This window comes from Loxodonta africana, chromosome 21, assembly GCF_030014295.1.
Source record: "Loxodonta africana isolate mLoxAfr1 chromosome 21, mLoxAfr1.hap2, whole genome shotgun sequence".
Lineage (NCBI taxonomy): Eukaryota > Metazoa > Chordata > Mammalia > Proboscidea > Elephantidae > Loxodonta > Loxodonta africana.
Window position 1 is genome coordinate 45,190,393 of NC_087362.1, and position 27,948 is coordinate 45,218,340.

General features: G+C 42.2%; 3 protein-coding genes across 3 annotated transcripts in view; 2 read left to right on the forward strand and 1 right to left on the reverse strand.

Annotated features, from left to right (window-relative positions):
* Window positions 1-2,114: 2,114 nt before the first annotated feature.
* Window positions 2,115-20,268, forward strand: LOC100670265 (MARVEL domain-containing protein 3-like). The gene is made up of 3 exons (XM_064273809.1): window positions 2,115-2,542; window positions 5,269-5,396; window positions 19,623-20,268. Exons 1-3 carry the CDS (start codon window positions 2,145-2,147, stop codon window positions 20,258-20,260), a joined length of 1,164 nt encoding a protein of 387 aa, XP_064129879.1. The 5' UTR covers window positions 2,115-2,144; the 3' UTR covers window positions 20,261-20,268.
* LOC135228385 (MARVEL domain-containing protein 3-like) lies at window positions 14,071-14,975 on the forward strand. The gene has a single exon (XM_064274160.1). The coding sequence runs from the start codon at window positions 14,340-14,342 to the stop codon at window positions 14,973-14,975; it is 636 nt and encodes a 211-aa protein (XP_064130230.1). The 5' UTR covers window positions 14,071-14,339.
* PHLPP2 (PH domain and leucine rich repeat protein phosphatase 2) overlaps window positions 20,173-27,948 on the reverse strand; it is a 97,297-nt gene continuing 89,521 nt past the window's right edge. The window contains exon 19 of the mRNA XM_064273808.1: window positions 20,173-27,780. Within this exon, the coding sequence (XP_064129878.1) occupies window positions 26,632-27,780 (1,149 nt within the window). The 3' untranslated portion in view covers window positions 20,173-26,631. The remainder of the gene's footprint in view (window positions 27,781-27,948) is intronic.

The window sequence follows — 27,948 nt, forward strand, 5'->3', positions numbered from 1 at the left end:
TATGTGGAGAAAATAATCAAAGAAACTGGACTATATGAAAAAGAACAGGGCATCAGGATTGGAGGAAGACTCATTAACAACATGCGGTATGCAGATGACACAACCTTGCTTGCTGAAAGTGAAGAGGACTTGAAGCACTTACTGATGAAGATCAAAGACTACAGTCTTCAGTATGGATTACACCTCAACATAAAGAAAACAAAAATTCTTACAACCTGACCAACAAGCAACATCATGATAAATGGAGAAAAGATTGAAGTTGTCAAGGATTTCCTTTTACTTGGATTTACAATCAACACCCATGGAGGCAGCAGTCAAGAAATCAAACACTGCATTGGGCAAATCTGCTGCAAAAGACCTATTTAAAGTGTTGAAAAGCAAAGATGTCACCTTGAAGGCTAAGGTGTACCTGACCCAAGCCATGGTGTTTTCAATTGCCTCATATGCATGCATCAGTAAGTGCTTCAAGTCCTCTTCACTTTCAGCAATAATATGGATATTATCTCCATTTTGTGAAACAGGACTCTGAGGCACATAGAGGTCGAGCAACTTCCTAACGCGCCATATGTATTAAGTGAAGTTCAGAAAATGTTGAACTAAATTGAACTGTGTGTTCTCTACCGCACCTGTGCTGAGAGATCTATAGTCGCCCAGGACTAGGTGGGCAAGAAAGTGCTCAGACTTAGGAAGAGGGTATGCCGTGGGTGAGGGCTCTGGTGCCTCTTGCCGGTAGGGCTGGACCATCTCAGCCTGAGCCTGTGCTGCCCCCTGCTGGTCAGCTCTGCCCTCCGTGCAGGCTTCCTTTCTCCTCCAGAGGCCCTGAAGGGGAACTGGGTCAGAAGTGTCTCCCGCCTCCAGAGTCTCCTGTACGAGGCCAAGCACAGGATGTTCAGAGGGAACCAGAAGATCATACAGGGAATATGCAATGGTTGCCCTTTGATCTACACACCCAAGGACTGTCTCCCTTGTAGGGAATGGCTGAATGAAACTATTCACTGAACGGAATTGGGAGGGTGTCTTAGTTTCCTAGCGCTGCCATAACAAAATACGATCAAGTGGGTGGCTTTAAAGAACAGAAATTTATTTTCTCACGGCTCTGGAGACTAGAAATCTGAATTCAGGCCATTGGCAAGGCTATGCTCTCTCTGTCCACTCTAAGGGGAGATCCTTCCTTGACTCTTTCAGCTTCGGTAGCCCAAAGTGTTTCTTGGAGTTCCTTGTCTTATAGACAGATTCTCACATGCTGTCTTCCCGTGTGATGTGGCTCTGACTCCAGGTCTGTTCTCCTCTTTCATAAGAAAACAGTCATATAGGATTAGGACCCACCCTACTGTGGTATTATTTGATAGTATCTTCAAAGAAAGACCCTATTTCCCCGAATAGGGTCACAGTCACAGGGATTAGGACTTCAACATATCTTTTTGGAAGACACAATTCCATCCATAACAGAAGGCAAAACCTCTGCACCTAAATGCCATAGAATGCACACACACACACAACAATAGAAATGTTCATTAATTTTTTTTTTTTTTTTAGGTATTTGGATTATTCTTACATTGAAAAAAATTTGGGTTTTATTTGGATTATTCTTACATTAGGCTTTCTTTTAGGACGGAAAATTGAATACTAACATACAAACGGGCTGGTTCTCAAATAGTAGGTGGTGTGAGACTGGATGGCTACTTTCTGTGAAGCAAACCCAAGGTGCTAAATTCAGCCACCTGAGGTTGCCAGAGTTCACTTTCCTAGGCCTTCTACTGTTGGGTTCTACTTTGAAGAGTCACCGAGAGGATACTTCAGGGCAGATTGGGCATGGAGGACAGTCGTCCCTCCCTCGGGTTTGGAGTAGCAGCACCCCTCCCCCCTCCAAACACACACACACACAGACACACACACATATCCACATCTCCTCGCCGGTAGCTGAAGCGTCTCTCATGTCTGTCGGACCCGCGCCATGCACCGCTGCGCCCCCTGTCGGCGTGTGCGCTCAGGTGAGCGCCCTCCCTGCTGGGAGTGGAGGTACGCGCGTGCGCGCAGGTGAGTGTCCCTCCCCGCCCCGCCCGCGGGCTTGTCCACCTGCCAGGGATACTTGTGGTTCCCTGTTGCCCTCGGGTCGCTTCCGGGCCGGGACAAAGAACCTGGCTATGGAAGAGCCTTCGGGGGCTCGCGAATCGCGGGCCCGACCTAGAGAGCGGGACCCGAACCGGCACCCCCGTCCGAACCGAGATCACCACCCCGAGCGACAGCGGGACAAATCGGGGGACCGGCCTCGGGAGAAAGACGGGGACGGGCGACGGAACGCGGACCGGCGAGGGGACCAGGACCGGAGGAGGGACCGAGATCCACGCCAGGAAAGACGTAGTGTCGGGGGCCATCGCCCAGATAAACAAAGAGCTTGGGAAAAGTCCCTCCAAAGCCAGGCGCGAGGCGGACCCCAGGGGTCGACCTGGGACGCAGGCCCGCCCCCCTGGCCCGCGCCTTGGGAAACCCCGGAGCCGCAGTCCAAGAGAAAGGAGGGCCTCGGGCGCCGAGGACCGGACAGGTGAGGCGGGGCTGCTGGGGTAGGGGAGGCCTTGCAACCTCCGGACACTGGAAGCCTGGGTCAAAGGCCAGGCTGTCCTGGAAGTCGGTTTAAAGGAAAACAGTACCATTCCTAGAGGTGACCTGAGAGGGAAGGAGGACCGGTGGCCCTACTGCTTGACTGGAACCCGACTAACAAAGAGCGACCACCTTTGTTAAGCAGTGGCAGGGTCAGGGATCAGGTAAAGAGGAAGAGAGATCTTCAGAACAGGAAAAGGAAGAAGTGGAAAGGAGATTAGGTAGGTGGGGTTAACCTGGGGCTCCTCCCTGCCCTCTCCCCCCACTCGCTCATAGGACTGCCCCTTGGGCACCAGACCCTTGTCCCGAGTTCCAAAATCAGCCTTCCCCGACTTTCAAAGTGCTGTTTCTTGGTGGCAAGGCCTGAAAGTTATCTGAATGAAGGGCTTATAGTTTAATGTGTCCCATAAAAAACCCAAACCTGTTGCCCTCGAGTAGATTGCGACTCAAAGTGACCCTATAGGACAGAGTAGAACTGCCCTATACGGTTTCCAAGGAGCGCCTGGTGGAATCGAACTGCTGACCTTTTGGTTAGCAGCCGTAGCTCTTAACCATTATACCACCAGGGTTTCCACATAGGTATACGTATTTTAAAAAGACAACTGGGAGAAGCCGCTCTTTTAACTATAGAACCAAATCTACCTAAAACTTCTTGCTGAAAGGCAGAGATCCCCTTGGTCTGTGAAGTCTTTCTGGGCAGCCTCATTTAAATTCAATGATTGAGACCTTACCCTCCTAAATGAACAAATTTTGCCATCGCTGCCAATACAGAGCTCCCGTAATTCCTCATGATGTTCTGGAAGACTTTGTGAGCTAGGAGAGGATCTGGGGATGGGAGGGAGGAAGAGAGGTTTAATCCCCCATCCACCACCACCTCTTAGGGAGCCTTTCCATCTAACATTCCAACCAATCCCACAAATGTTATTAAATGCCTATGTGTTATCAGGCATTGTGAACTGTGAACAGATGGGATATTGCCCTTGCCTGCTCAGAGTTTACAGTTCAACAAGGAGACAGGTACTGGGGGTGATGACTGACTTCAGCTTTTTGACACCAGTTTTCTTTAAGGAGCAGTCAGCCTCCTCTCTGCTGTGGGACTTGGAGAGTTCTGCCAGTCTCTCTGTCCTGTGCACATAGCTGGAAAGCTACTATCCTGAGTTTATGTTATATTATCTAAAACCAACTAGAATGACAAAGGGTGTGCTCAGATACAGTCATAGGCACTATCTACTGTTTCCCAACTGAAGCCACTTTGCGTTGTAACTGTGTGACCTGGGAGAATCCAGAGCTACATTTTTAGGTTTCTTTGGTGCCCTGGTGGCACACTGGTTAAGAGCTCAACTGCTAACCAAAAAAAGGTCAGCAGTTTGAATACACCAGCAACCCCTTGGAAACCCTATGAGGCTGTTCTACTCATCCTGTAGGGTCATTATGAGTCAGAATTGACTCGACAACAACGGGTTTTTTATAAACTGGATACACAGTGCCTAAACCCCCCTCCCTCCACTCCTCAAAAGCGAGTGGAGGGAATGCTTTCACTCATAGGCAGTTGGAGTTTTGAGCCAAACGGCAATTTATTTCTATCTTTCCTCCATTTAATGGATGGGCTACTGGGGCAGCAGCTTCAGAGACCTACCCTCAGGTATTCACAGTGTGGTTGTAGGAGACTGACAGGTAAATGGGCCAATTGCAATAGTACGAAACGTGCCACTGCAGGGCTCCTGATTTTCAGGGCCAAGGAGCCAGGAAAGTTTCCCAGAGGAGATCACCTCAAAGCTGAGTTCTGGAGAAGGAGTAAGAAGGGTTGAGGCTGGGGGAGGAAGAGGAAAAATGTTCCAGAGGAATAGCTTCTGTAATGGCCCAGAAGCTTGGGAGAGCAGGTCATTTTGGGGAGGGCTGGAGCAGTTCACTATGTGGGTCTTTGAGTGCAAGGATGTGAGTGCAAAGGATGGAGCAAGGGCCTCCTGTGTTGTGCTAAATAAAAGCTTGGACTTTAATCCTAGTGCATGAGGGTTTAAGGGCTTCAAACCCAAGAGAGACATAAAGGGATCTATGTTTAAAAAGCTTCCTGGAACTCAGTGAGTAGAAACCCCCTCCCTACCCCTCCTCCCCCCCTCCCCGAATCCTTGGAAACTCTATACCCGTTGTCACTGAGTCAATTCTGATTCGTGGTGATTCTATAGAACAGAGTAGAACTGCCTCATAGGAATTCCAAGGATGTAATCTTTAAAAAAGCAGGCTACCACATCTTTCTCCCCAGAGCAGCTGGTGGGTTCGAACTGCCAACTTTTCAGTTAGCAGCCAAGCACTAAACCACTGCACCACCAGGGCAGGGCTCCTTTGGAGATCCCATGAGGCAGTTCGACTCTGTCCTGTAGAGTCGCTATGAGTCAGAATCAACTTGACAGCAGTGGGTTTGGTATTTTGGTACTGGCGTGTAGAGAGTCCCTGGGTGGCGCAAATGGTTAAGCACTGGAATACTAACCAAAAGGCTGGTGGTTCAAACCCACCCAGGGGTGCTTCAGAAGTAAGGCCTGGTGATCTGATTCCGAAAAGTCACAGCCTTGAAAACCGTATGGAGCAGTTCTACTCTGCACACGTGGGGTCACCATGAGTCAGAACCAACTGACAGCAACTAACAACAATGGCATGTATGTTTTTTGGTTATAGTGAACTTGCATCTGGGAGATATGTGCTCTCAAACCCTAGGCCTGGACAAGAGGAAGTGGAATATTGCCAGTCAGAGGCCGAGGGACTCCTGGAATGCCACAAATGCAGATACCTGTGCACTGGGAGAGGTGAGCCATTTTGTAGGCGATTCAACCCTTTACCTTCACTTTGGTTGTGGAAGGTGTAATCTTAGCTGGTGAAGCAAAAACTCAAGCAGACTTCCCTTTTTGGTTCCTGGTATTTTAATTTCTATACTTGTGGGAGGTTTTTGTTTTCTTAAAAAAAAAAAAAGAATGTCTGAAAAGTGCTGCTAGATTTTTCCCAGACTTCTCTTCAAACATGTCTGGGGCCTGGTGAGGTAACTTTCAGGCTCCAGGTAGAGCTGGCTGTGAGCTGCCAGCTTTTGGCAGAGGGCTTTGGCAAGGTGGAATTGGGTTGCAGGTCAAGCCACATGATCAAGGTCAGACAGTTCCCTTGGAGATCTGATACCCAAACACTAGGTCAATGTCTTTTAAGCTTTTTTGACTGAAACCCAAGTAAGAAACATAATTTACATGAAGACCAAAAACATATAAACACACTGAAATAAAAATGTCATGAAACAGTACTTAGCCTATGACATACCAAGTGCTCTGATGTTTTCTATTCTTTTCTGTTATATTAAAAACAAACACAAAACAAAACCCACACTTATGATGATCCACAGTTTGAAAAACACTTATTAGGTAATACAGTAAAACCTGTGAAACCTGGAACCTGTATCAGAGAAGGAAGACTCAAATATTTTCCATTAATAGACAGTTACAGAAAAGTGGTAAGACTGCACCCTGTCAAAGGTGGAAAAGCTGCAAGATCTGGAAAAACAAGGCAGTGCCATCAAGTTCCAGCTCTCACAGGTTCCACTGTATCCTGTATCAGCTCCAAACGTGGCTTCCCAAGGCTCCCATCCTAGCTAGCACCTGGCCCCGGCCTTGCCAGCAATGAGGAAAATCTGGTTTGTCAGGGTGAGCCCTTATGGCTCACATGATCTGGTGAGACACTTTCTAAGCTGCCCATGACTAAGGCAGAAAGCATCCCAGCCTCAGGGAGGGAAACCATAGAGCTCAGACCTGAAAATATATTTTAGGATGACTGTACTGATGTATGTGATTATAGGATTACAAGGGACTTTCATTAAAGGCCCCTGAGCAATCCAGGTACAAGGATCCTCCCTGTAGTTAACATATGTTGATACCACCTCATTGCCTTTAATTCTCTCAACAACTCCTGAGGCTCAGAGAGGTATAGTAAGTTACTCAAAGTCACACAGCTGGTAAATTAAAGAGCTGGAATTGAAACTGAATCTGACTCTAAGGCCTGAAATGGTTTACTTGCTTGTCCTTTCTCCTTTTCTTCTTGAAATAAATAATAGAAATAAGTCATAGGCTGGTTCGCAGGTTTCTCCAGAGATTTTTTTCCCCTGTGATTGACTTACCAAGAGGAGAGAACAGGGTTTGAGGCTTCTGACCAAACACACCTTGATTTAGCTTTGATTACTTCAGGCTATTTGGCTTTGAGCCTGGAGGTTGGGTTTCTGAGTCTAGGCAGACGGTGAGAGGATGGTTCAGCCCTGGAAGCTGATAAATGAGAGCTTATAAAGAACTATGGATCTATAGAAACAGACAATACTGTGTTGTTTTGAGAAAAACAGTCATTAAACACCAGGAACTTGTTTCAAGCAGGAAATAAATGCCTGGATAAAGGTCATCAGAAGATTTTGAGCCTGTCTTAGAGCAGATCTTTTGTGACTGAGTTTCCTTATCAGTGAAATCATCTGCTCCTCCAGCAAACTTGTAAAAGTGGGAGTTTTTATAAGCTTTTACAAAGCTTGTATAAGCTTCCTAGAGAGGCCCTGAAATTTGGGGCTGTGATCCACCCTTAGGAAGCTCAATGGAACACTGAGATGACCAGTCAAAACAGAGTGTCCCAGATTCACTTTAGGAGCATGACCACTTAGATGGTAAAGTCTTTAGAGGCTGAGAATAAAGATCAGAAAGAAGGCTAGTGCAAATGTCACAATGTAACAGGTCACCAGGGAATTCTGTGTGTATGTAGCTTGGGCTTATTTGTTATTTGGACAACAGTTGAGGAGTTACAAGGTCCCTGGTAAGAAGGCACATTTCCAGGCTCCCCTCTCTTGTCTCCCCCAGTATGCATTTGGAGCAGCTTCTTCTCCCTTTTGCTCTTTGCCTCCCCCCTTCAGATGCTTAGTGCTCAGTGTGATGATTTGCATTCAGCTTCCAGCCTTAACTGACGAGTTTTATTTTTCTCCCAAAGAAGTTGTAATCTTTATAGGCAGTAGTGCCTGCCTCTCACTCACAGCCTGGTGATTTCGGTTTTGAGAGTGTTTATATTTAAATTTCAGAGGGACAGTTTCTTGATTGGGAACTTTAGCTTTGGAGGAGTTGAGGCTACAGTCCATCAGAGCCAAGAAGGGGAAACAGATGGCTTCCCACTGCCCAGAGTCCCTGGGTGGTGGCAAATGACAAAACGCTCAGCTGCTAACTGAAAGGCTGGAGGTTCAAGTGTACCCAGAGGTGCCTCTGAAAAAAGGTCTAGTGATTTACTTCCCAAAAATCAGCCACTGAAAACCTATGGAGCATGGTTCTACTCTGACACACGTGGGGTTGCCATGAGTTGGGATAGACTTGATGACAACTGTTTTCCCACTGCCAAGAGCACTTGTACTCATGCTGAAAAGTTGTGGGGTTCCCCCCCCCCACAAACCTACATTCTCAATCCTGCTTTTTAAAATACTTATTTAATACCCTAATTCAGAACTTATCTGGACTGAGCTTACTTCAAGATCTCAAAAAGCAATTGACTTTAGGAGTGTTAACTCATTAACAGGTTTGAATGATTCCTCCAAGTCACAGCGAAGGGAGCAAGAAATGATCTAAAATGAACTACTGGTTCTTAGGAGAGACAGGGGTGCTGACTCAGAGAGCCTTCCGTGGGCAAGGAGGTGCCATCTGTACAAAAAAGACCTGGAGAGCTTCTGGGCCTTTTTTTTCAAACTGATATTTTATTAAAAAAAAAAAAAAAAGATACATCTCTCCCAGCCTGTGATTCCTTTCCATTTCTTCTAAAGCTAAAACTGGAATAATGTGTGGGCCCTAATCCTGCCCATACTGATATGAAACTGTCCCCTAGAGCAAAATACTGGGAGAGTGAATATCCTCTACACTGCAATTATTTAAACTGATTGTGGTATTCTATATATCTTTTAAGGTGCACTGGTGGCATAATGGTTAACCACTCAGCTATGATCTGAGGTTGGCAGTTCAAATCCACCCAGATGCTCTGTGGGAGAAAGACCTGGTGATCTGCTTCCATAAAGATTACTGCTTAGAAAACCCTATGGGACAGTTTTACTCTGTCGCATGGGGTCGCTATGAGTCAAAATCAACTTGATGGCACCTAACAACAACATACATCTTTTAAAATTATGAAGTAGATTTATATTTACTGTATAGAAAAAAGAGCCAGTGGTTAAGTGTTCAGCTACTAACCAAAAGGTTGGTAGTTCGAATCCACCAGCTGCTCCTTGGAAACCCTATGGGGGCAGTTCTATTCTGTCCTATAGTGTTGCCTATGAGTCAGAATTGACTGGATGGTAACAGGTTTGATTTTTTTTTTTTTCTGTAGAGAAAAATGTTCACAATATACTGTTAAGTGAAAAAGTTATACCATAGTAGATAGAGTAGAACTCTGTTCTTACCTAAAAGTAAACAAACAACAAAAATTGTGAATATAGGGAGTGAAAAGTCCAGAAAAACTATAATGTACACAGTGGTTATTTTTTACCGGTTGGCTTATAGACAATTTTTACATTATATGTTTGTTTTATCTACTTTTTTTTTTTACAATAAGTATGTGTTGCTTTTATAATCAAAGAAAACAATAAATATATGTCCATTTTGGGGAAGAATTGTAGAGTGTAAAGATAATACTTGAGAGTGAATCATTTCCATTAGACAGATGTAACCCAGCTTCATAAATAGACCAACTGGAACCAGGCACAAAATCTGGTTCTCTAAATGCCAGAGAGATGCTGACAGCCTTACCTCACTGGAGCGGGAGTCAGATAACCCATGGGAACTATTCCACCATTTAAAATTTCCAGTTTAAAAGCACCCAGTTTTACATTATACTGAGCAAAAGAAACCAGATTTAAAGGAGTATGTATGATTGCATTTATATGAAATTACAGAAAAGGCAAAACTAATTTTTAACAACAGAAAGCAGAGTGGTGGTTGCCCGAGGAGGAAGGGTAGGGGATTGATTGCAAAGATGTACTGGGGAAGTTTCCAGGTTAATGAAAATGTTTTGTATCTTGATTATGGTCACATAATATACACATTTGTCAAAACTCATCAAACTGTGTATTCAATGTCGGTGCACTTTGTTGTGTATGTCTCAATAAAATTGATTTTTAGAAAAGCACCCAGCTTTGGTGGAAGACCTGGAGCCCTTTCCTTATCCAACAGAAAGAACCCAAGGGCCGTGAAAGAATCCAGCTCTGGGAAAATATTATAGCCCAAGAGATGTGCCTTTTAGGGAAACAAAAGAAAACAAAGTTATTTATTGAGTTAAAATCTAAGTACAATAAAACAAACATTGTTTCCTTTTTTAACTTGCCATTTTAACATTCTTGACATGTACGATTTAGTGGCATTAATTGTGATCATCATGTGTGCAACTATCACCATTATCTGTTTCCAGACTTTCCCATCACCCATAACAGAAGCTCAGTGTCTCCTAAGCAATGAGTCCTTATTTCCCTCTCCCTCCTTCCCGCCCCTGCTAACTACTAATAACCTTAGGCCTGTATATACTTCCCTGCTGAAATTTCACGTTAAGTAGAAGCATATAATATTTATCATTTTGTGACTGACTTATTTCACTCAGCATTATGTTCTCAAGGTTTATCCATGTTGTAGCACGTATCAGGACTTCATTTCTCTTTATGGCTGAGTAAAACTCCATTGCCCCCATGCATCTGTCAGTTTGTCGTACTGTGGGAACTTGTGTGTTGCTGTGAAGCAGGAAGATATGCCACTGGTATTCAGATAACAGCAGGGTCACCCATGGTGGGCAGGTTTCAGCTGAGCTAAGACAGACTAGGAAGAAGGACCTGTGGTCTTCTGAAGAAAATTAGCCAGTGAAAATCTTATGAATAGCAGCAGAACATTGTCTGATATAGTACCACAAGATGAGCACCTCAGGTTGGAAGGCACTCAAAACGCAACTGGGGAAGAGTTGCCTCCTCACAGTAGAGTTGACCTTAATTACATGGATGGAGCCAAGCTTTTTAAACCTTCATTTGCTGATGTGTCATGACTCAAAATGAGAAGAAACAGCTGCAAATACTAATAATAGGAACATGGAATGTACGAAGTATGAATCTAGGAAAATTGGAAATCGTCAAAAATGAAATGGAATGAATAAGCATCAATATCCTAAGCATTAGTGAGCTGAAATGGACTGGTATTGGCCATTTTGAATCAGACAATCATATGACAAATGAAGAAGGATGGTGTTTCATTCATCATCAAGAACATCTTAAGATCTATCCTGAAGTACAATGCTGTCAGTGATAGGATAATATCCATACACCTACAAGAAAAACCAGTTAATATGACAATTTGACACACACGAACCACTAAGACCAAAAATGAAGAAATTAAAGATTTTTACCAACTTTTGTAGTCTGAAACTGATCAAACGTGCAATCAGGATGCATTGATAATTACTGGTGATAGATAACTAGTGCAAAAGTTGGAAACAAAAAAGAAGGATTGGTTGTTGGAGAATATGGCCTTGGTGATAGAAATGATGCTGGAGATCGCATGACAGAATTTTGCAAGGCCAATGACTTCTTCATTACAAATGCCTTTTTAACCAATTTAAACAGAGACTACTATACACGCGGACCTCACTGAATGGAATGCACAGGAATCAGATCGACAACATCTGTGGAAAGAGACGATGGAAAAGCTCCATATCAGTCAGAACAAGGCCAAGGGCCAACTGCAAAACAGACCATCAGTTGCTCAAATGCAAGTTCAAGTTAAAGCTGAGGAAAATTAGAACAAGCCTACAAGAGCCAAAGCTCGACCTTGAGTATATCCCACCTGAATTTAGAGACCATCTCATGAATAGATTTGATGCATTGAACACTAATGACCTAACACCAGGCGAGTTGTGGAATGACATCAAGGACATCAGATATGAAGAAAGCAAGAGGTCATTAAAAAGACAGGAAAGAAAGAAAAGACCAAAATGGATGTCAGAAGAGACTCTGAAGGTTGCTCTTGAATGCAGAGTAGCTAAAGCAAATGGGAGAAATGATGACGTAAAAGAGCTAAACAGAAGATTTCAAAGGACAGCTCGAGAAGACAAAGTATTATAATGACATGTGCAAAGACCTGGAGTTAGAAAACCAAAAGGGAAGAACATGCTCCACGTTTCTCAAGCTGAAAAAACTGAAGAAAATATTCAGACTTCAAGTTGCAATTATGAAGGATTCTATGGGCAAAATATACAGGAAGCATCAAAAGAAGATGGAAGAAATTCACAGTCACTGTACCAAAAAGAGTTGGTTGACTTTCATTCATTTCAGGAGGTAGCAAATGATCAAGAACTGATGGTACTGAAAGAAGTCCAAGCTGCACTGAAGACACTGGTGAAAAGCAAGCCTCCAGGAATTGATTGAATACCAGTTGGGATGCAGCACTGGAAGTACTCACTCGTCTATGCTAAGAAACTTGGAGACAGCTACTTGGCCAACCAATTGGAAGAGATCCATATTTTTGCCACTGCCAAAGAAAGGTGATCCAACTGAATGTGGACATTATCAAACAATATCATTAATATCACATGCAAGTAAAATTTTGCTGAAGATCATTCAAAAGTGGCTGCAGCAGTGTATCGACAGGGAACTGCCAGAAAGTCAAGCCAGGTTCAGAAGAGGATGTGAAACCAGGGATATCATTGCTGGTGTCACATGGGTCCTGGCTGAAAGCAGAGAATACCAGAGAGATGCTTACCTGTGTTTTATTGATTATGTAAAGGCATGTGACTGTGTGGATCATATGAAATTATGGATAACATTGCAAACAATGGGAATTCCAGAACACTTAATTGTGCTCATGAGGAACTTGTACATAGATCAAGAGGCAGTCGTTTGAATAGAACAAGGGGATACTGCGTAAAGTCAGAAAAGGTGTGCATCAGGGTTGTATCCTTTCACCATACTTATTCAATCTGTATGCTGAGAAAATAACCCAAGAAACTGGACTATATGAAAAGAACAGGGCATCAGGATAGGAGGAATACTCATTAACAACCTGCGATATGCAGATGACACAACCTTGCTTGCTGAAAGTGAAGAGGACTTGAAGCACTTACTGATGAAGATCAAAGATTACGGTCTTCAATATGGATTACACCTCAACATAAAGAAAACAAAAATTCTTACAACCTGACCAATAAGCAACATCATGATAAATGGAGAAAAGATTGAAGTTGTCAAGGATTTCCTTTTACTTGGATTTACAATCAACAGCCGTGGAAGCAGCAGTCAAGAAATAAAATGACGCATTGCATTGGGCAAATCTGCTGCAAAAGACCTCTTTAATGTGTTAAAAAGCAAAGATGTCACTTTAAGGACTAAGGTGTACCTGACCCAAGCCATGGTGTTTTCAATTACCTCATACGCATGTGAAAGCTGGGCAATAAATAAGGAAGGCCAAAGAGGAATTGATGCTTTTGAATTGTGGTGTTGGTGAAGAATATTGAATATACCATGGACTGGCAGAAGAAGGAACAAAACTGTCTTGGAGGAAGCACAGCTAGAATGCTCTTTAGACGCGAGGATGGCGAGACTTTGTCTCACATACTTTGGACATGTTATCAGGAGGGATCGGTCCTTGGAGAAGGACATCATGCTTGATAGACGGTCAGTGAAAAAGAGGAAGACCCTCAGTGGGATGGATTGACGAAGTGGCTGCAATAATGGGCTCAAGCATAACAATGACTGTGAGGATGGTGCAGGACCAGGCAGTGTTTCATTCTGTTGTACACAGGGTTGCTATGAGTCAGAACAAACTTGACACCCCTAACAATATTCCATTGTATGGATATACCATAGTTTGTTCATCAATTCATCTATTGAGGGACATTTAAGTTGTTCCTATCTTTTAGTTACTGTGAAGAGTGCTGCAGTGAATATTGGTGTATGTGTATCTGTTTGTGTTCCTGCTTTCAATATATTTTTAAAATTTTAAGCATATAGGCTTAACTTAATTTTTCATATTTCAATACATATGAACCGCAGTTACCATTTTGATGTATAATGTCCACGTTTTTTTCAAATGTCATATTTTTTGAGCTGTACATTGATTTTTTTTCAAACTTGGAGAAGTCATCTCTTTCAAATTGGAGATAGCCACAAAACATATAAAGAGGAGACAACTTTTTTTATTTCGGTGAGGGCTGGGGGGCAAGGGGCATGCTCTTGCCCCTCCACACAGGACGCCTTTCTTTCTGCTAACTGGCTTGATTTCTTCCACCATTTTCCTGCACCTCTCCTGAGGCAGGCTGCTTTGCTCTTTTGATAGTTACTCTTTTCAGTCCAAAGTATCTCTGACACAGTCTGGAGACTGTAGTTCCCAGCTATCATCAAATGCCAATCAGGCACCCAGGCTTTCCAAGGGGACAGAATAAAGAGATTGGTCTGAGCTGATGCAGGGAAGGTGAGCCTCAAGTTGGAAGAGTCTCCAAGTGCTAAGTAAAAAAAAAAAAAAACAAAAAAACAGACCAGTTGCTGTTGATTCCAACTCATGGCAACCCCATGTATTTCAGAGCAGAACTGTGCTCCATAGGATTTTCAGTGGCTGATTTTTCAGAAGTAATTCACCAGGCCTTTCTTCCAAGGTGCCTCAGGGTGGATTTGAACCTCTAACCTTTTGGTTAGTAGTTGAACTTAACCTTTTGCATCACCCAGGGACTAAATAGCATCTACCAAAATGGTAACACACCCTTTTTTTGCAGCCTGCTGCCAAATGCTGGAGATTCTCCTGAACTTGCTGATCCTGGCCTGCAGCTCTGTATCTTACAATTCCACAGGGGGCTATACGGGCATCACCAGCCTGGGGGGCATTTACTACTACCAGTTCGGAGGGGCTTACAGTGGTTTTGAAGGTGCTGATGGGGAGAAAGCCCAGCAGCTGGACGTCCAGTTCTACCAACTGAAGCTGCCCACAGTCACTGTAGCAATGGCCTGCAGTGGAGCCCTCATGGCCTTCTGCTGCCTCCTCATTGCCATGGGCACCCTGCGGGTCCCGTGGCATTGCCCACTGTGTCTGGTGATTGAAGGCTTGTTGGACGTGCTTATTGCTGTGGCATACATCCCAGCCTTGTATTTCTATTTCCACTACCTCTCTACTGCCTACGACTCTCCTGTGTGTAAACAGAGGGAAGCGCTGTACCAAAGCAAGGGGTACAGTGGCTTCAGCTGCAGTTTCCATGGGGGAGATATAGGAGCCGGCATCTTTGCTGCCTTGGGCATTGTGGCCTTTGCCCTTGGTGCTGTTGTGACCATAAGGGGTTACCAAAAAGTCAGGAAGATGAAAGAAAAGCCAGCAGAAATGTTTGAGCTTTAAGCTTTTTAAATGTTCTGCCAATGTAAGTGATGGATGTGACTCTTAGCTACTCTCTTTTATAAGAGTAATTAGTTGTGGAACTTGTCAACACCTGGAAACTAACAAGACAGCTTTGGTATGGTGGGCATAGCTCTTGGTTGCAGAGTGGCATTCTCTGGTTTATGGAGTCCTTGGTGAGTTAATAACCAGTTACAAAACCTGGAGCCCAAGACCCACAGGCCAAAGGTATATGCTGCAGCAAAGGGCACTTCTTGATTAAACAAAGGGAGATAACCAAGTGAATTTGAAGAATCTTCAAAGTTTATGGAAAGCCACATAGACTGGAGACAAGATTGCAGCCCAAACTTTTCTAAACTCAGCTGTCTTAAGCAGATTAGCCCAGAATTTTTTCCAGACTGTACTCTCCATTTCTTTCACTTCCTTAATGCTCTGGCTGGAGGGGAAGAGAGTTTCTGGAGACTACTCCTGTAAAATTTAAGTTGGAGGTAGAGTGGACCAAGGAAAGAGGAATCAGATTAATTCACTGGGTTGCAAAGAAGCTATTCTACAAGCCCCTTACAATTGCCTTGAAAGCTCAGTGTTTTGTACCTCTTGTAAAGGTACCATTGTATGAAGAATTAAACCTGACATCTGGAATTCAGGATCCATGCAGAAGAAAAGAATTACAAATCTTTCCCAACAGAACAGTCTGCAACTTTTGGCCAGACATCATGGGTTCTTATTACACACTGAATTATGACTTATGGAACATTAAAATATATTCTTGGTAAAAATAAATGTGTTCTTTGCTTTATATGGCTCCAATAAAAAAACCCAGAGAGACACATGAGACTGTGTTGCCATCTCCTATCTGGAAGGGAGATGAGAGGGCAGAGGGGATCAGAAGCTGGCAGAATGGACTCGAAAAGAGAGAGTGGAGGGAAGGAGTGTGCTGTCTCATTGGAGGAGAGCAATTAGGAGAATATAGCAAGGTGTATTATATAAACTTTTGTATGAGAGCCTGACTAGATTTGTAAGCTTTCACTTAAAGCACAATAAAAATTAAAAAAGAAAGAAAAAATCCAAAGAGAAATTTTTAATTCAGAGGTAAAGTTCTCTTTACAATATGTTTGTATTATTATTCCTTTAAATACAACTTAATCACATTTAAAAGGTGAGTTCCATTTGGGTTTAGAAAAGGAAATACATATATGTGCTTGCATATGATAAGAAAATTTCTCAAAGAATACACGTTGTCAGGTGCCAGTGAGTCGGTTCCAACTCATAGTGACCCTAAGAACAGAGCAGAACTGCCCCACAGGGTATCCTGTGCTGTAATCTTTACGGGAGTAGATCACCAGGTCTTTGTCCCGCGGAGCCGCTGGGTGAGTTTGAACCACCAACCTACCAGTTAGCAGCCGCATGCTTAACCACTGTGCCACCAGGGCTCCTTAAAGAATATGTCAGAAAGTATTAATAGTATTTGCTTCTGAATAAATAATAAAATAAATTTTTATTTTATACATGGCTTGACTGCACATGTATTATTTTTATTTTAGAAAATTAAAAATTTGATTTGATCTGAGTTTTTTTCAGGACCACATTTAAAATGCAAAGGCAGAAGTAGATGTATAATTATGTGGAGGATTAAATGATCAGCCACAAAAGCAGTCTCACCAGAAAAACTGGCAGCACAAATTCCGTTTCTGTTTCACTCTCCGCTTTCCTCTACAGAGCCCTCTGCTGTCTTTTCGAAAATTTGTCCTATCCTTCATAGAAATAAACTCTGATAACCAACTGTCATCGAGCTGAGACTGACTCGGGGTGACCCCATGTGTCAAAATAGAACTGGGCCTGCTCCGTGGAGTTTTCAAGAGCTGACTGTTCAGAAGTAGATCACCAGGCCTTTCTTCCAAGGCTAGCTCTGATAGTTGCCCTTTTTCTTTTCTCCTGATGCGTGAATCTTTCCACACTAACAGCGTGCTTGAAAATAATTGGGCCTGTTTGATATTGATAGCTAAGCCAGGCCAGGCCTTGGCAGGTACCTGTGATAATAATCAGTGACCAGATTACCTTCAACATACCCAGTATCATCTCACCTGGCAGAAGACCATTATTTTCACGAATGTTGGAATCAGTGGAATGGTTGAAAGGTTCTAGACTTATTCCATTTCATCCTAGCAGATATGTGTTGCATGGACTGTGACTCCACTGTCTTGGCAGAATCAGTCCCAGAAGGACAGCGTTCAGGTTTTCTGTATCTGGTAGTACTACAGTGTTCCTGTTTACCTTCAGGGGGTGAGATTAATTTATGTACTACTGCCATACATGAATTAGAATGGTGTTTGGGTCAAACCACGCACACTGCTGGAGGGAGAGAATGGCCAGTAGCGCACAGTGCCTGGGTGGAGAGTTGGCAGTTTTGATCTGATGTTATTTTCAGTTTTGAATTACAGGAATGTAGTTTCTCAACTCTCAGAGCCCTTGACTACTATGTTCTATGGACCTCGTAGGAATTTGTGTGGGCCCAGCAGAAGATAGGGTCAGCAAGCCCAGTACTTGTTGCCAAAGTACTGGTCTTTAACTGCCCAGTTTATAAACATCATAGGGCTCAGTGTGACCCTCTAGTGTATTAAAGGCCTTTCCTACTTTCTGGTAAACCATGTTTTTTTCATAAATTGGTCCCATTTCTTAAATCTGTCACTAATCTCCTTCCATTTTATGTTACTGAGTAGCATCACCATCCATTTGTATAACATTTTATGATTTTCAAAGCATTTTCATGTACTTTCTTTCATTTGAGACTCACCACAGCCCTGTGGGATAAGACAGGCAGGTGTTATCTTGCTTTGTCAGACAAAATGTCTAAGGCTTAGAAAGCCTGAATGACTTGGGCAAGGTCACATGGCAGTAATGAGCAAAGATTTGACCTTGGTGTTCAATAAGCACGCTTTTGTCTTAGTTCTCGTCTCTGAACCCTGAGAGAATGATGGACTTTCTACCAGAAGTACACCTAAGAAGAGTCTGGGCCTTCTGTCAGTAACAAATGAAAGCTAACCTTGGGCAAGGACACCTTAAGGCTATTCATCTGTTGGCTCCTGCTGTCTCAAGGCACATTCTTTAAACTTCTAAGAAACTCTCAAATGAGCCGCCCCAGTCCCAATCAGTAGGATTCTGGTTGAATAAATGGGTTCATGCACACAGTAGAATTGGAGGCTGCGTAACAAAGAACGTGGCTGCTTTCTAGGAACTGATGTGGACACACCTCTAGGATATATTAAGTGGAATACACAAGATGCAGAACAGTGTATAAGATATGCTTCCTTTTGGAAAAAAAGTAGGGAAAGGGGGAGATAAAGGCAGATTTGAGTGTGCTTTTATTTGCTTAAAAAACACTCATAAATTATACTGGAAACCAGGGGTGGATTACCCAATAAGCATACTCCTTAAACTTGTAAGAACCTCTCAATGGATCAGCCCCAGTCCCCATCAGTAGGATTCTGGTTGAATCAATGGGTGATATCAGATGTGAAAAACAGGTGAAATTGTGCATTACAGATTAGTAAGCAAGCACAAGTAAGCCTGTGCATACCTTGCTTACTAGTTAATCTGCCCCTGCTAGAAACTAATGAAAAGTGGTTGGGGGTAGAGAAAAGGGTGGATGGTGGCAGGAGTAAAATTACTTATTTTATACCATTTTATGTCATTTTGATTTTTTTAGAAGCTTTTTATTTTGAAGTAGATTCACAGGAAGTTGCAAAAATAGTAGAGAGAGATCCTGTGTATTACCCAGTTTTCCCAGGTGGTAACTGGTGCATACTATACGGTATAATATCAAAACCAGGAAATTGACAGGTACAACCCACAGAATTCATTCAGATTTTACCAGTTTTACATGCACTCATTTGTGTGTGTGCTTGTGCATGTGTGTCTAGTTCTGTTCAGTTTTATCATGCGTAGATTCGTGTAACCACAGCCACAATCTAATGCAGAACTGTTCCATCACAAGACTCCCTTGCGCTATCCCTTTACAGTCACACCCATCCCCTTCCACTCCTCCTGCCTCCAGCCATTGCGAACCTCCGGCAACCACTGATTTGTTCTTTATCTCTATGATTTTGTCATTTCAAGATGGTTAAAATAAATAGAATCATATAGGGTGTGACCTTTTGAGACTGGTTTTTTTCACTCAGCATAATTCCCTTGAGTTGTATTATTACTTCATTCCTTTTTGTTGCTGTGTAGTATTCCATGGTATGCATGTTCCACCATTTGCTTCATCACTCACCCACTGAAGGACGTTTGGGTTGTTTCCAATATTTGGCTATTATAAATAAAGCTGCTCTGAACATTCACGTACATGGTTTTGTGTGGACATAAATTTTCATTTCTTTAGGGTAAATACCTAAGCATGTAGCTGGTGGATCACATGGTAATCGTATGTTTACTTTTTTAAGAAACTGACAAACAACTCTCCAGAGTGGCATTTTGATTTCTCAATCATGCGAATATTTTAAAAAAGGGGTGGGGGGACCAACTAAGGGTGTTAAAATTGAATTGGATCGTGACCTTAAAATCATGTCACCAGTGGCATTTCTCTAGTTTAACCTAGAGAGTTTTCCTGGGTGAGTGCTGTCAGTGTTACATCCTGAATCTCTCTCCTCTTAGGTGTGGTACAGATAGTGGAGGTGATATTGAACGCGATGGTTCTCATGTGTATCGTGGCCTCCTACTTTGTCCTGGCTGGATTCAGTGCCAGCTTCACCAGCAGCGGTGGACTTGGGAACAGCTATCACTCACCATTTGAGGGCACTGAGCTGGAGCAGGTTCGGCAGCTGGACCAGCAATACACGATCCTCCGGGCACCCCTGATATATGGTGGTGTGGCTGTTTCTCTAGGGCTGGGTGTCCTCACCATGGGCATTTTACTCCAAGGAGCCAAGAGCCTAACAAAACTGTCTGGGAAGTGGCTTCTCATGGAGGCTGCCTTCAGCCTTCTTGCGGCAGTGGGCTACTGCACAGGCATTGGCATTTACCTCCATGTAGCCCTGCAGATCAATTCCACGGACACTTGCAAAACAAGAGAGAGGCTCTATGCCCGCAGGGGTCTCACCTGGATGAACTGCCAGCTAGCAGGTACTGATGGTGCAGCAGCCACCTTCGCTTGTCTCCTTGTGATTATGTACGGTGCCAGCGTGGTGCTGGCCCTCCGGTGCTACCGAGAGCAGAAGCACTACAAAGACAACCAAGAACAACACAGAAATTACAGTGATCCACCAGAATACCTGTGGTCTGGGACACTTTGAGATCTTATGGAACCTAAATGTCAATGCCTCATTGTTTCTCTCAAAAAATCTGGTCCTATAAAATTGCACATTAGACAATTTTTTAAAAAATTATTTTTGCATACTTGATTTCATAAATGCTCCTTTCAGTGCCAACACAAAGCTAAATGATTGTCTCATTTTTCTACTGTAAAAGGAAATCAATAACTCCTTGTTGGCTAACTGATGAGAGCTTGAAAACTATCTCCAACAAAGGGCAACATCAGAAGGTAACGTAACAATGGTAATAACTGGCCAGAGAAATTCTGAAAGACGATAGCTACACATCAGAGGGTAACAGGTCCAGTGTTACAGTAGAAGTATCTTACCTGTCTCAACTATTTAAAGTCATCAAAAGAAACATGCCATATCATCCCCCAAATTTGGTCCCAGGAGGATTTTAAAGCAGTTGTGTGATCTGAGTTCGAAACAATTACATCCTGACTAACCTAGAGGAAAACTATTCTGCCCATAAAGAGAGTTGCACGGCAGTGTACTGGGACTGCCTTGGGTTCCACGGAGCTATTCTTCCTGATGCATTGAGATGCTTCTTGCACGCATGTTTCTGCTTAGGATTCCAGTATTAGGGCCGAGAGAAAATGTTTTTGTTGTTTCTGCCAGCCATTCCAAGTCACTTTTTTGTGCTGAGTCATCCACCTGAAATTCACTTTCCTGAAATATTTTAGTTTTCTTAAATATAAGGCTTTTAAATAGTAAGAAATAAAGTTAATAAACTGTCTTAAACGTGTTTTAAGATTTCAAAGATAAAGCAGTTGATTTTACTAGACTATAAAGACCTATTGGAGGCTTCTTCATTTCTGCCTTCTCCCACAGCGGCCTGTATAGACCAGGGTGTCAAAGGCAGATAATTTCTCAGTTGTTCTCATAAGGCAACAGATCATCAACATTGAACCTGAAAAATAAAGTTATTTCAGTAATTTTAATCTAACATGTTTTACAGCTATTCTTATACTTTGTAGTCTCAAACATATCAGTTCATGTCAAATGCAACTAGAAATACGCATTCTCATAGTTTTTTTTTTTTCCCTAATTGTCCTCTTGCTTTTCAATAGCTAATTCTTATAGAGCTTATTCAAGACAAAGGATCAAAACTAAACCTCAAACAGAAATAGGGAAATATCTGGATTCCATGTTTACAAACTGTAAAGCTTGAATGAAAATAATCAACTGAAAATCTACATTATTAGGTTAAAATTTTTTAAAAAAAGCTTGTTGTGCCACAGAAAATCTACATTATTAGGTTAAAATTTTTTAAAAAAAGCTTGTTGTGCTTCCGCTTTACCACCCTTAGCCTCAAGGCAGTGGCTTGAATCCCAGTTTTCACCAAGTGGTAGACATTTAACAGCAGCAAAAATCAAACAACCTACTCCCACCCCACCAAAGGAAAGGAACTACCCCCTCCCCCGGCCACTAGTCTCATCTAGCACTCATTCCCTGAAATGTGCCCCTGTCAGACCTTTGCTCACATGTAGGTGTTATGAAGTGAGGGCTTTGGCCACTCTCTGATCCCAGCTTTGTGCCTGGGCCCCTCCATAATCTTGTTCTGCACTTTAGCTCCTCTCAAGAGAATGCAGCCCATTGATCACTATAACACACCCCATGCTTGTACAGTTTTATAACAAATTGTTTCAGCAAACCTTGTCTTACTACCACTTGTGAGGGAGGCAGGTCAAAATTATCCATATTTTACAGATGAGGAAATGAAGTGGCTTACCCAATAGTTAACGTTTCAAATGCTCACTGTGTGAAGGGCACAGTGTTGTGCTGAGGAAGCACTTTGCTTGTATTATCTCATTTAAGCTTACAAGTAACTGACGAGAGATATTACTATTTCTATTTAGCAAATGAAAGAAGCTGGGCCTTTAAGTAGAGATTAAATAACTTGCCTAAAGTCTCAAATCTTTTAAGTAGCAGAGGCAGGATTTAGGCAACTGAATCACACACTGGAACTTGTTCCGTATGACTAATGCACTCTTGTGACCTTCGGTGTATCACGGAATTAGTATGAACTGAAGCAAAGACCAGCAGAGAGAACTGCATTTCTGGCACCCTGGAATAGGGAGGTATGTCTCATGAATCTGGGGTTTTAAAGAAGGTGGTGGCATAGTGCCCAGCACATTGAAAGTGCTGAATAAACAGCTGGTGAACCAAGTTTTTTAAAATGTTCATTCTGCCAGAAAGAGGAAAGCTCGGTTTTTATGTGGAGTGAAAGATAGTAAATCTTGCTTGGATTATGGGAGACGACCAATGGACAGTTTTTGGTTTAACAGGATTATAAATATTTTGTTAGACAATGCCTACCACTGTGTCTGAAGTTCTAACTTATTAGGAAAAGCATAACGGCCAGGTTGTCCAGTTAGCTCTTCTGTGCCACTCTCAGGGGTAGACTGTTCACAATTCAGTTTCCTCTAGTCATCTAATAACCTGCATGTAAATAAGGACTGTTTTCTGTCTTCGAGATTTCTTGAAACATAAAAACAAAGTCAGAATGTCTCTTGAAGTAAAAACTTTATTGCTATTTCAGCTGAAAAGGTGATTAAAAATATTTATTCTTGCCTTAACTCATTGCTTCATAAAGCATCATGGAATGTGGTTTCATTTGCCTGTTCTTGCTTATCTTCTCCAACAACCTACCCTCTAGTGCCGTCGTAAAGCAAGAAAAAAAACAGAAAGAATCATAAAGGGGTTTTTGGTTAAGAAACTAATTCTACTTACAAGTAGGAGAGAAAGTTAGTGTCATGCATATTTGTAAAACAACAAGTACTCCATTTTAAAACAAAGCCATGAAAAAGATATTCCATTTTATTTTATTTATTATTATTGTTTTTGTTTTTTTCTTTTTTACAAACAATAGATTTGCTGCAACATGCTCTGGCTCATATTATTGAATTAAAAAATTTAACACATTTCAAAAATATCAAAAATACACTATGAGTCTTAGGACTACAATATGACAATGATTGCACAAAACCATAAGATATGAACCCACTGTCTAGATGACATCCATAATCAACAGTGAGAAAAAAACCCTATAGCATCTGGGAGAACTACGTGAAATTTAGAATACAAGGAGCTTATGTGTGATTGAATGATAACCAAATGAAGGAACAGCAGGATTTACTGTAGCTGCTTTTCTCAGTCTAGGAAGTGCTTACCCAACTTGGGGCAAAAGTCAGTAACTGGTGAGAAACATTAATTTGCCTCCATATCAAGGAGTCTAAAAGGCTCCACTTGGAAGTAAAAAGTGACACAAGACAGTTCTATAGTGATGCTGCAGACATCACTGAATGGCTTGAAGACTAATTATTTAACAATTGGTACATTTATCAATAACAGCCAAGTGCTCCCTTATGGAGGTCTCTTCATTAATAATTATTGAATAGACACAGAACGTGTGCCTGTGGCTTCCAAGTACCTGCTTTTGCTGAAGGTGTCTACATGGAAAGAGTATCATTTAATATTCAGTAGATTGGCCAAACCTAACTGGCTCCATCTCCTGGAAAATAGCACTCAGCACAAACAATTGTAATAGCACCCAGTAATTACCAAACTGCTCATGTCAGCTCTTCTATACACCAGGAAAATTAATTCGCCAACTTATTGCACACATACATTCTGCAGTAGTATAATAAAGCCCTCAACTGTATTAGGAGTGGTCATTCAATGACTCTAGAGTAGCACTGTAGCTTTATGTCTATCAACATCCAAATTTTCAAATATATTTCCAATCCATTTGGATAAAAGTAAGAACACCACGGTTGCCGGAAACACCCAAGACTTGTGTATTTTTTTGTCCGTGGGACACATCAACTCTTTCCATAATCAGGAGTGTTCTTTCAGAAATTTGGTTAAAATTCTCTATTAAGTCGGGGGTACACACAGAGACTTGAGAATCATACAGAAGCCAGAAATCTCTGGCTAGAGATCAACTGTACCTTGTCTACCTGGGCAACATGTCCTCTCAGTACTGGAAAGTAGATTACATCCACCTGAAGACAAATTACTGACTTTCACCAACTAATCAGCTTAATCAGATAACATAATCAGAAAACACAATTTCTGTAAATTACCTCATAGGTCAAGAATTCTGTATTATATTTTTGGTAACAGGCTATGGCCTTTTTACCCTCTGTTTTAATACAGAGCAATCGTAGAGGGAAATGAATTAAAAGAGGTTACAAAAAGAATAATCAGTTTTGGTATAGTATATAATAAAGGTTTTCAATACAACCTAATATTTCCTAAAAATAACCTTTTACCACATAAAAGAACATTTTGGATTTCAGAGTTCTGCTGACTAAAAAGGAAATACATTTACATCTGGTAAGGTCATTTCAGAATTGGGTTTTACAGCGGTTCCAATAAGTAAGGTGGGAAACAAACAGAAGACAAGAAAAGAATTCACAGACAAATCATAATTTTTATGAGACTACATTATTAAAGTGGTATTTTCCCCAAATAACCTTCATTTCTAGATAACATCACTATTCTATAACCCAAAGGTTCTTCTGTCTGGGTAGAAAGATGTTTTATATGAGCCATCACTACCATCTTGAGTTTTTTTCTTCATTTTTTCCCCTTTTTCTCATATAAAAATAAGGTGACAACACACTATTGTTCCCATCTCTCTAACAGCACCTAAACTTTACATGAAATCCCCTTCTCCCCCCATGTTCCCCTCTTCAAATCAAAACCTGAGTTCTAAAATCTTTCAATAGTTGACCAGTAGTTTTACACAGGAAAATCAAGTGTTCCTGACAATTCAAGGACTCATTCAGATTTTGAGGGCTTGTATATTACTGATTTGAGGAGTATAGAATCCCCCAAGAGCATGCTCCACTGACTCGTCCACGGGTATGGGGTCTGGGGGCAGATGAAGACTGCACACCCATTTGTGGACAGGTCATCTGGTTTTCTACTATTGCTTTAAACAAAAACTTTAAAAAACACAAAGGAATATATATATCACTCCTATTTTTAACATTTTATTTCTAATGAAACAAATTAAAAGTGGTTCCACTCTATTTTCTTTTTAATTGTGAAAATGTTCCAAAAAATTCAAAGCACATTCCCCACTTGGTAAAATCAAGCAATGTCAAAGTTTTGTATGAATATAAGTAGGATTAATTTTCCTAAGTAAATCTTCTAATGGAAAAGGCAATAGAACAGAAATATGCAAGGAAATGCATTTTGCTAGATTATATGGAATGTGCAAAAAAAAAAACACAGTAAACCAAGTTTTCTGTAAGCTTAAGAATTTGTCAATTAAGAGTCTTTCTTGGTAACTCAGCCCAGTACTCTGAAACCATATAAGGTAGATAGATAAGCAGTTTTCATAAGAGTACCCTGCTAAACATTAAAGAGGTGAATCCTCAACTTAATTCTGATATTTTAGAAAACCATCCCTCTGCTCTAGAATAAGAGAAGGAACATGTCTAACATATGAGCTCCATCCATCCATCATCTTTTCTCACTCAGCCTCAGTCTGTCCAGAGTCATCTGCTGTGCCTCAAGGTTACTTGGACACAAGCAGTATCAGCTTTGGCCCTATGTATTAAGAGACTGACTGCCAATCTACCATATGTGATGGAAAGAGGCCAATCCTCAAATTCCTCTCTTGTGATCTGCTGGGAAATCAATTTCCCACGGCCTTTTCTAGTACCCTCATAGAAGGCTCTAACACCTAGTTATCGCTCTCCCTATGCACAAAGGTGCCAGGCTGCCTCTAAGATTGGCTCGAGTGCAGATTCAAAAATAAAAAGTTCACAGTCAAGGAAAAGTGCTCTCATTACATTACATACATAAATTATCTGTTTGATTGGTTCTGCATTTCCAATAAACATCATTTTGATAGGCTGTATTCTCGTAGAGAAGAATGAAAAGCCATGTGACTAGTCACATCACATCCCATCAGTTAGGTTGAGATATAAGGTGATTTCTCTGTCACAGAGATCCATCAGCAGCAATTAGTAAAGGGAATCAATCTTCAGAAATTTCCTCCACAGAAACAGTCCCTTTCCTGCCCAGGCAGGCAAATTCTCAAAATTATCCTAGGAGAGAAAGGGTTAATGGCAGGTGGTAGGACTGATACAGAACATCTGCTTTCTTCCCAGCAATTCTGGGAATTCCAATACAGGTTAAATGTGAAACTTAACACTGATAGTAGCTTCTAGCTTAACCAGAGGAAGACCCTGATAGCTGTCACCTTTTTTAGCTCTGAGTTCTACCCCACTTATCTATGGTTTAGAAACGCAGAGGCATAATGCCTCTGGAATAGTCCCTACCCCAACACTAACACAGCCCTCTCTAACCCTGTGGCTCCTGGGGAAGAATTACAGTGCTGTGTCAAACTCCTCCAGGGCCTCGGTCCGATCCTCTTCACTGGGCTCAGGCTCGGGCCTGCTTTCCTGGTGCTGTTTCATTTGCTCCTTCACTTCTTCTTCCAGGTCACGAGGTACAACAAACTGATCCTCTGGCTCCAGCTGTGTTGGGGCAGCAAAATAGCCAGTTTTCTTCTTGGGGGCTTCTGTGGCCACTTCAATGAGATTCAGGCTATCTTCTAGGGGCACAATAGAGCCATTGGAGAGTTTCTTTCCATAGAGACAGGAAGTAGAGGGAGACTTCTGTAATTCCATCTTGTCCTTGCTCACTGGCAGAAGTATGCCACTATTCATACTGTTCTGTCTTCGGATCCCAAAAGACAAGCCTCTAGCATGTTCCTCAGGACACCGGGTAGGGGAAGTCTCTTTAAAAGTAGGAGAGTTCTCAAGGTCTCCTCCTCTACAGCAATGAATATCTACTTCTACTTCTACCTTGCTGCCATTTGTTATCACCCCTTCAACGGGCTGATCATCATCACTGTCCAGGCCGTTGTCAGACTGATTACTTGAGAAAGTAGCACAAGAAGGCTGGCGCTGAAAAACCCCAGAGGTGGGTGTTGGATGAAGGCTGCAGCGCCTCTCTGGCCTTGGAAGCAAGCCAGAATCCAGGCCAATAGTGTTATGTTCATCAGAAGCCGTGGATCCCACTTCACTGCTCACCTCTGAGGTGGACATTTCACTGCTGAACTCAGAGGCAATACCACTACTAGAGGAAGGAGTGGTTGGCTTGGGGGGGTCCTTGATGGTTGAAACAAATCCCACAGGACCTGGAAGGGTGAGCCCATTCACTTCACAAGTGCAACCTTCCTCGCCAATGTTCAAATAAACTACCATGGCCCCCACATTGTCCTGACAACCATAGCTCTGTGCTAAGGTGCACAGCTTCTTGGCAGCTGCTAAAGGGTCTTGTACATGACGCACTGCATTAATAGCTTCTGTATATGACAAGTGTTCCCACAATGCTTTGTTCCCAAGAATTAGCAACTCATCCTGAATAGTAAGTGGAATGGAAGATATGTGGGGCTGGGGAAGGATCCAAGGGTGGAGGTATGTACAGCCCAGCATCCGGGTACAGCAGGTTACCCCATTCACTTTGTTGTCCTACAGACAAGCAGAATGTAAGTTTTGAGAAACAAGCAACAATGACAGGCAACTTTATATCTTTCTATATCACAATGCTTAGGAATCTACAATAAAATAAGACACGTTACATGATTTTTCTTAGGACCTGTATAATTTTAAGTGGACTTGTGAAAACAAATATCATAT

Coding starts and splice junctions, on each gene's coding strand:
- LOC100670265 (XM_064273809.1), top strand. CDS start 2,145: ATGGAAGAGCCTTCGGGGGCTCGCGAATCGCGGGCCCGACCTAGAGAG. Junction 2,543..5,268: donor GGGCGCCGAGGACCGGACAG/GTGAGGCGGGGC, acceptor TTTTGGTTATAG/TGAACTTGCATCTGGGAGAT. Junction 5,397..19,622: donor ATACCTGTGCACTGGGAGAG/GTGAGCCATTTT, acceptor CTCTCCTCTTAG/GTGTGGTACAGATAGTGGAG.
- LOC135228385 (XM_064274160.1), top strand. CDS start 14,340: ATGGTAACACACCCTTTTTTTGCAGCCTGCTGCCAAATGCTGGAGATT.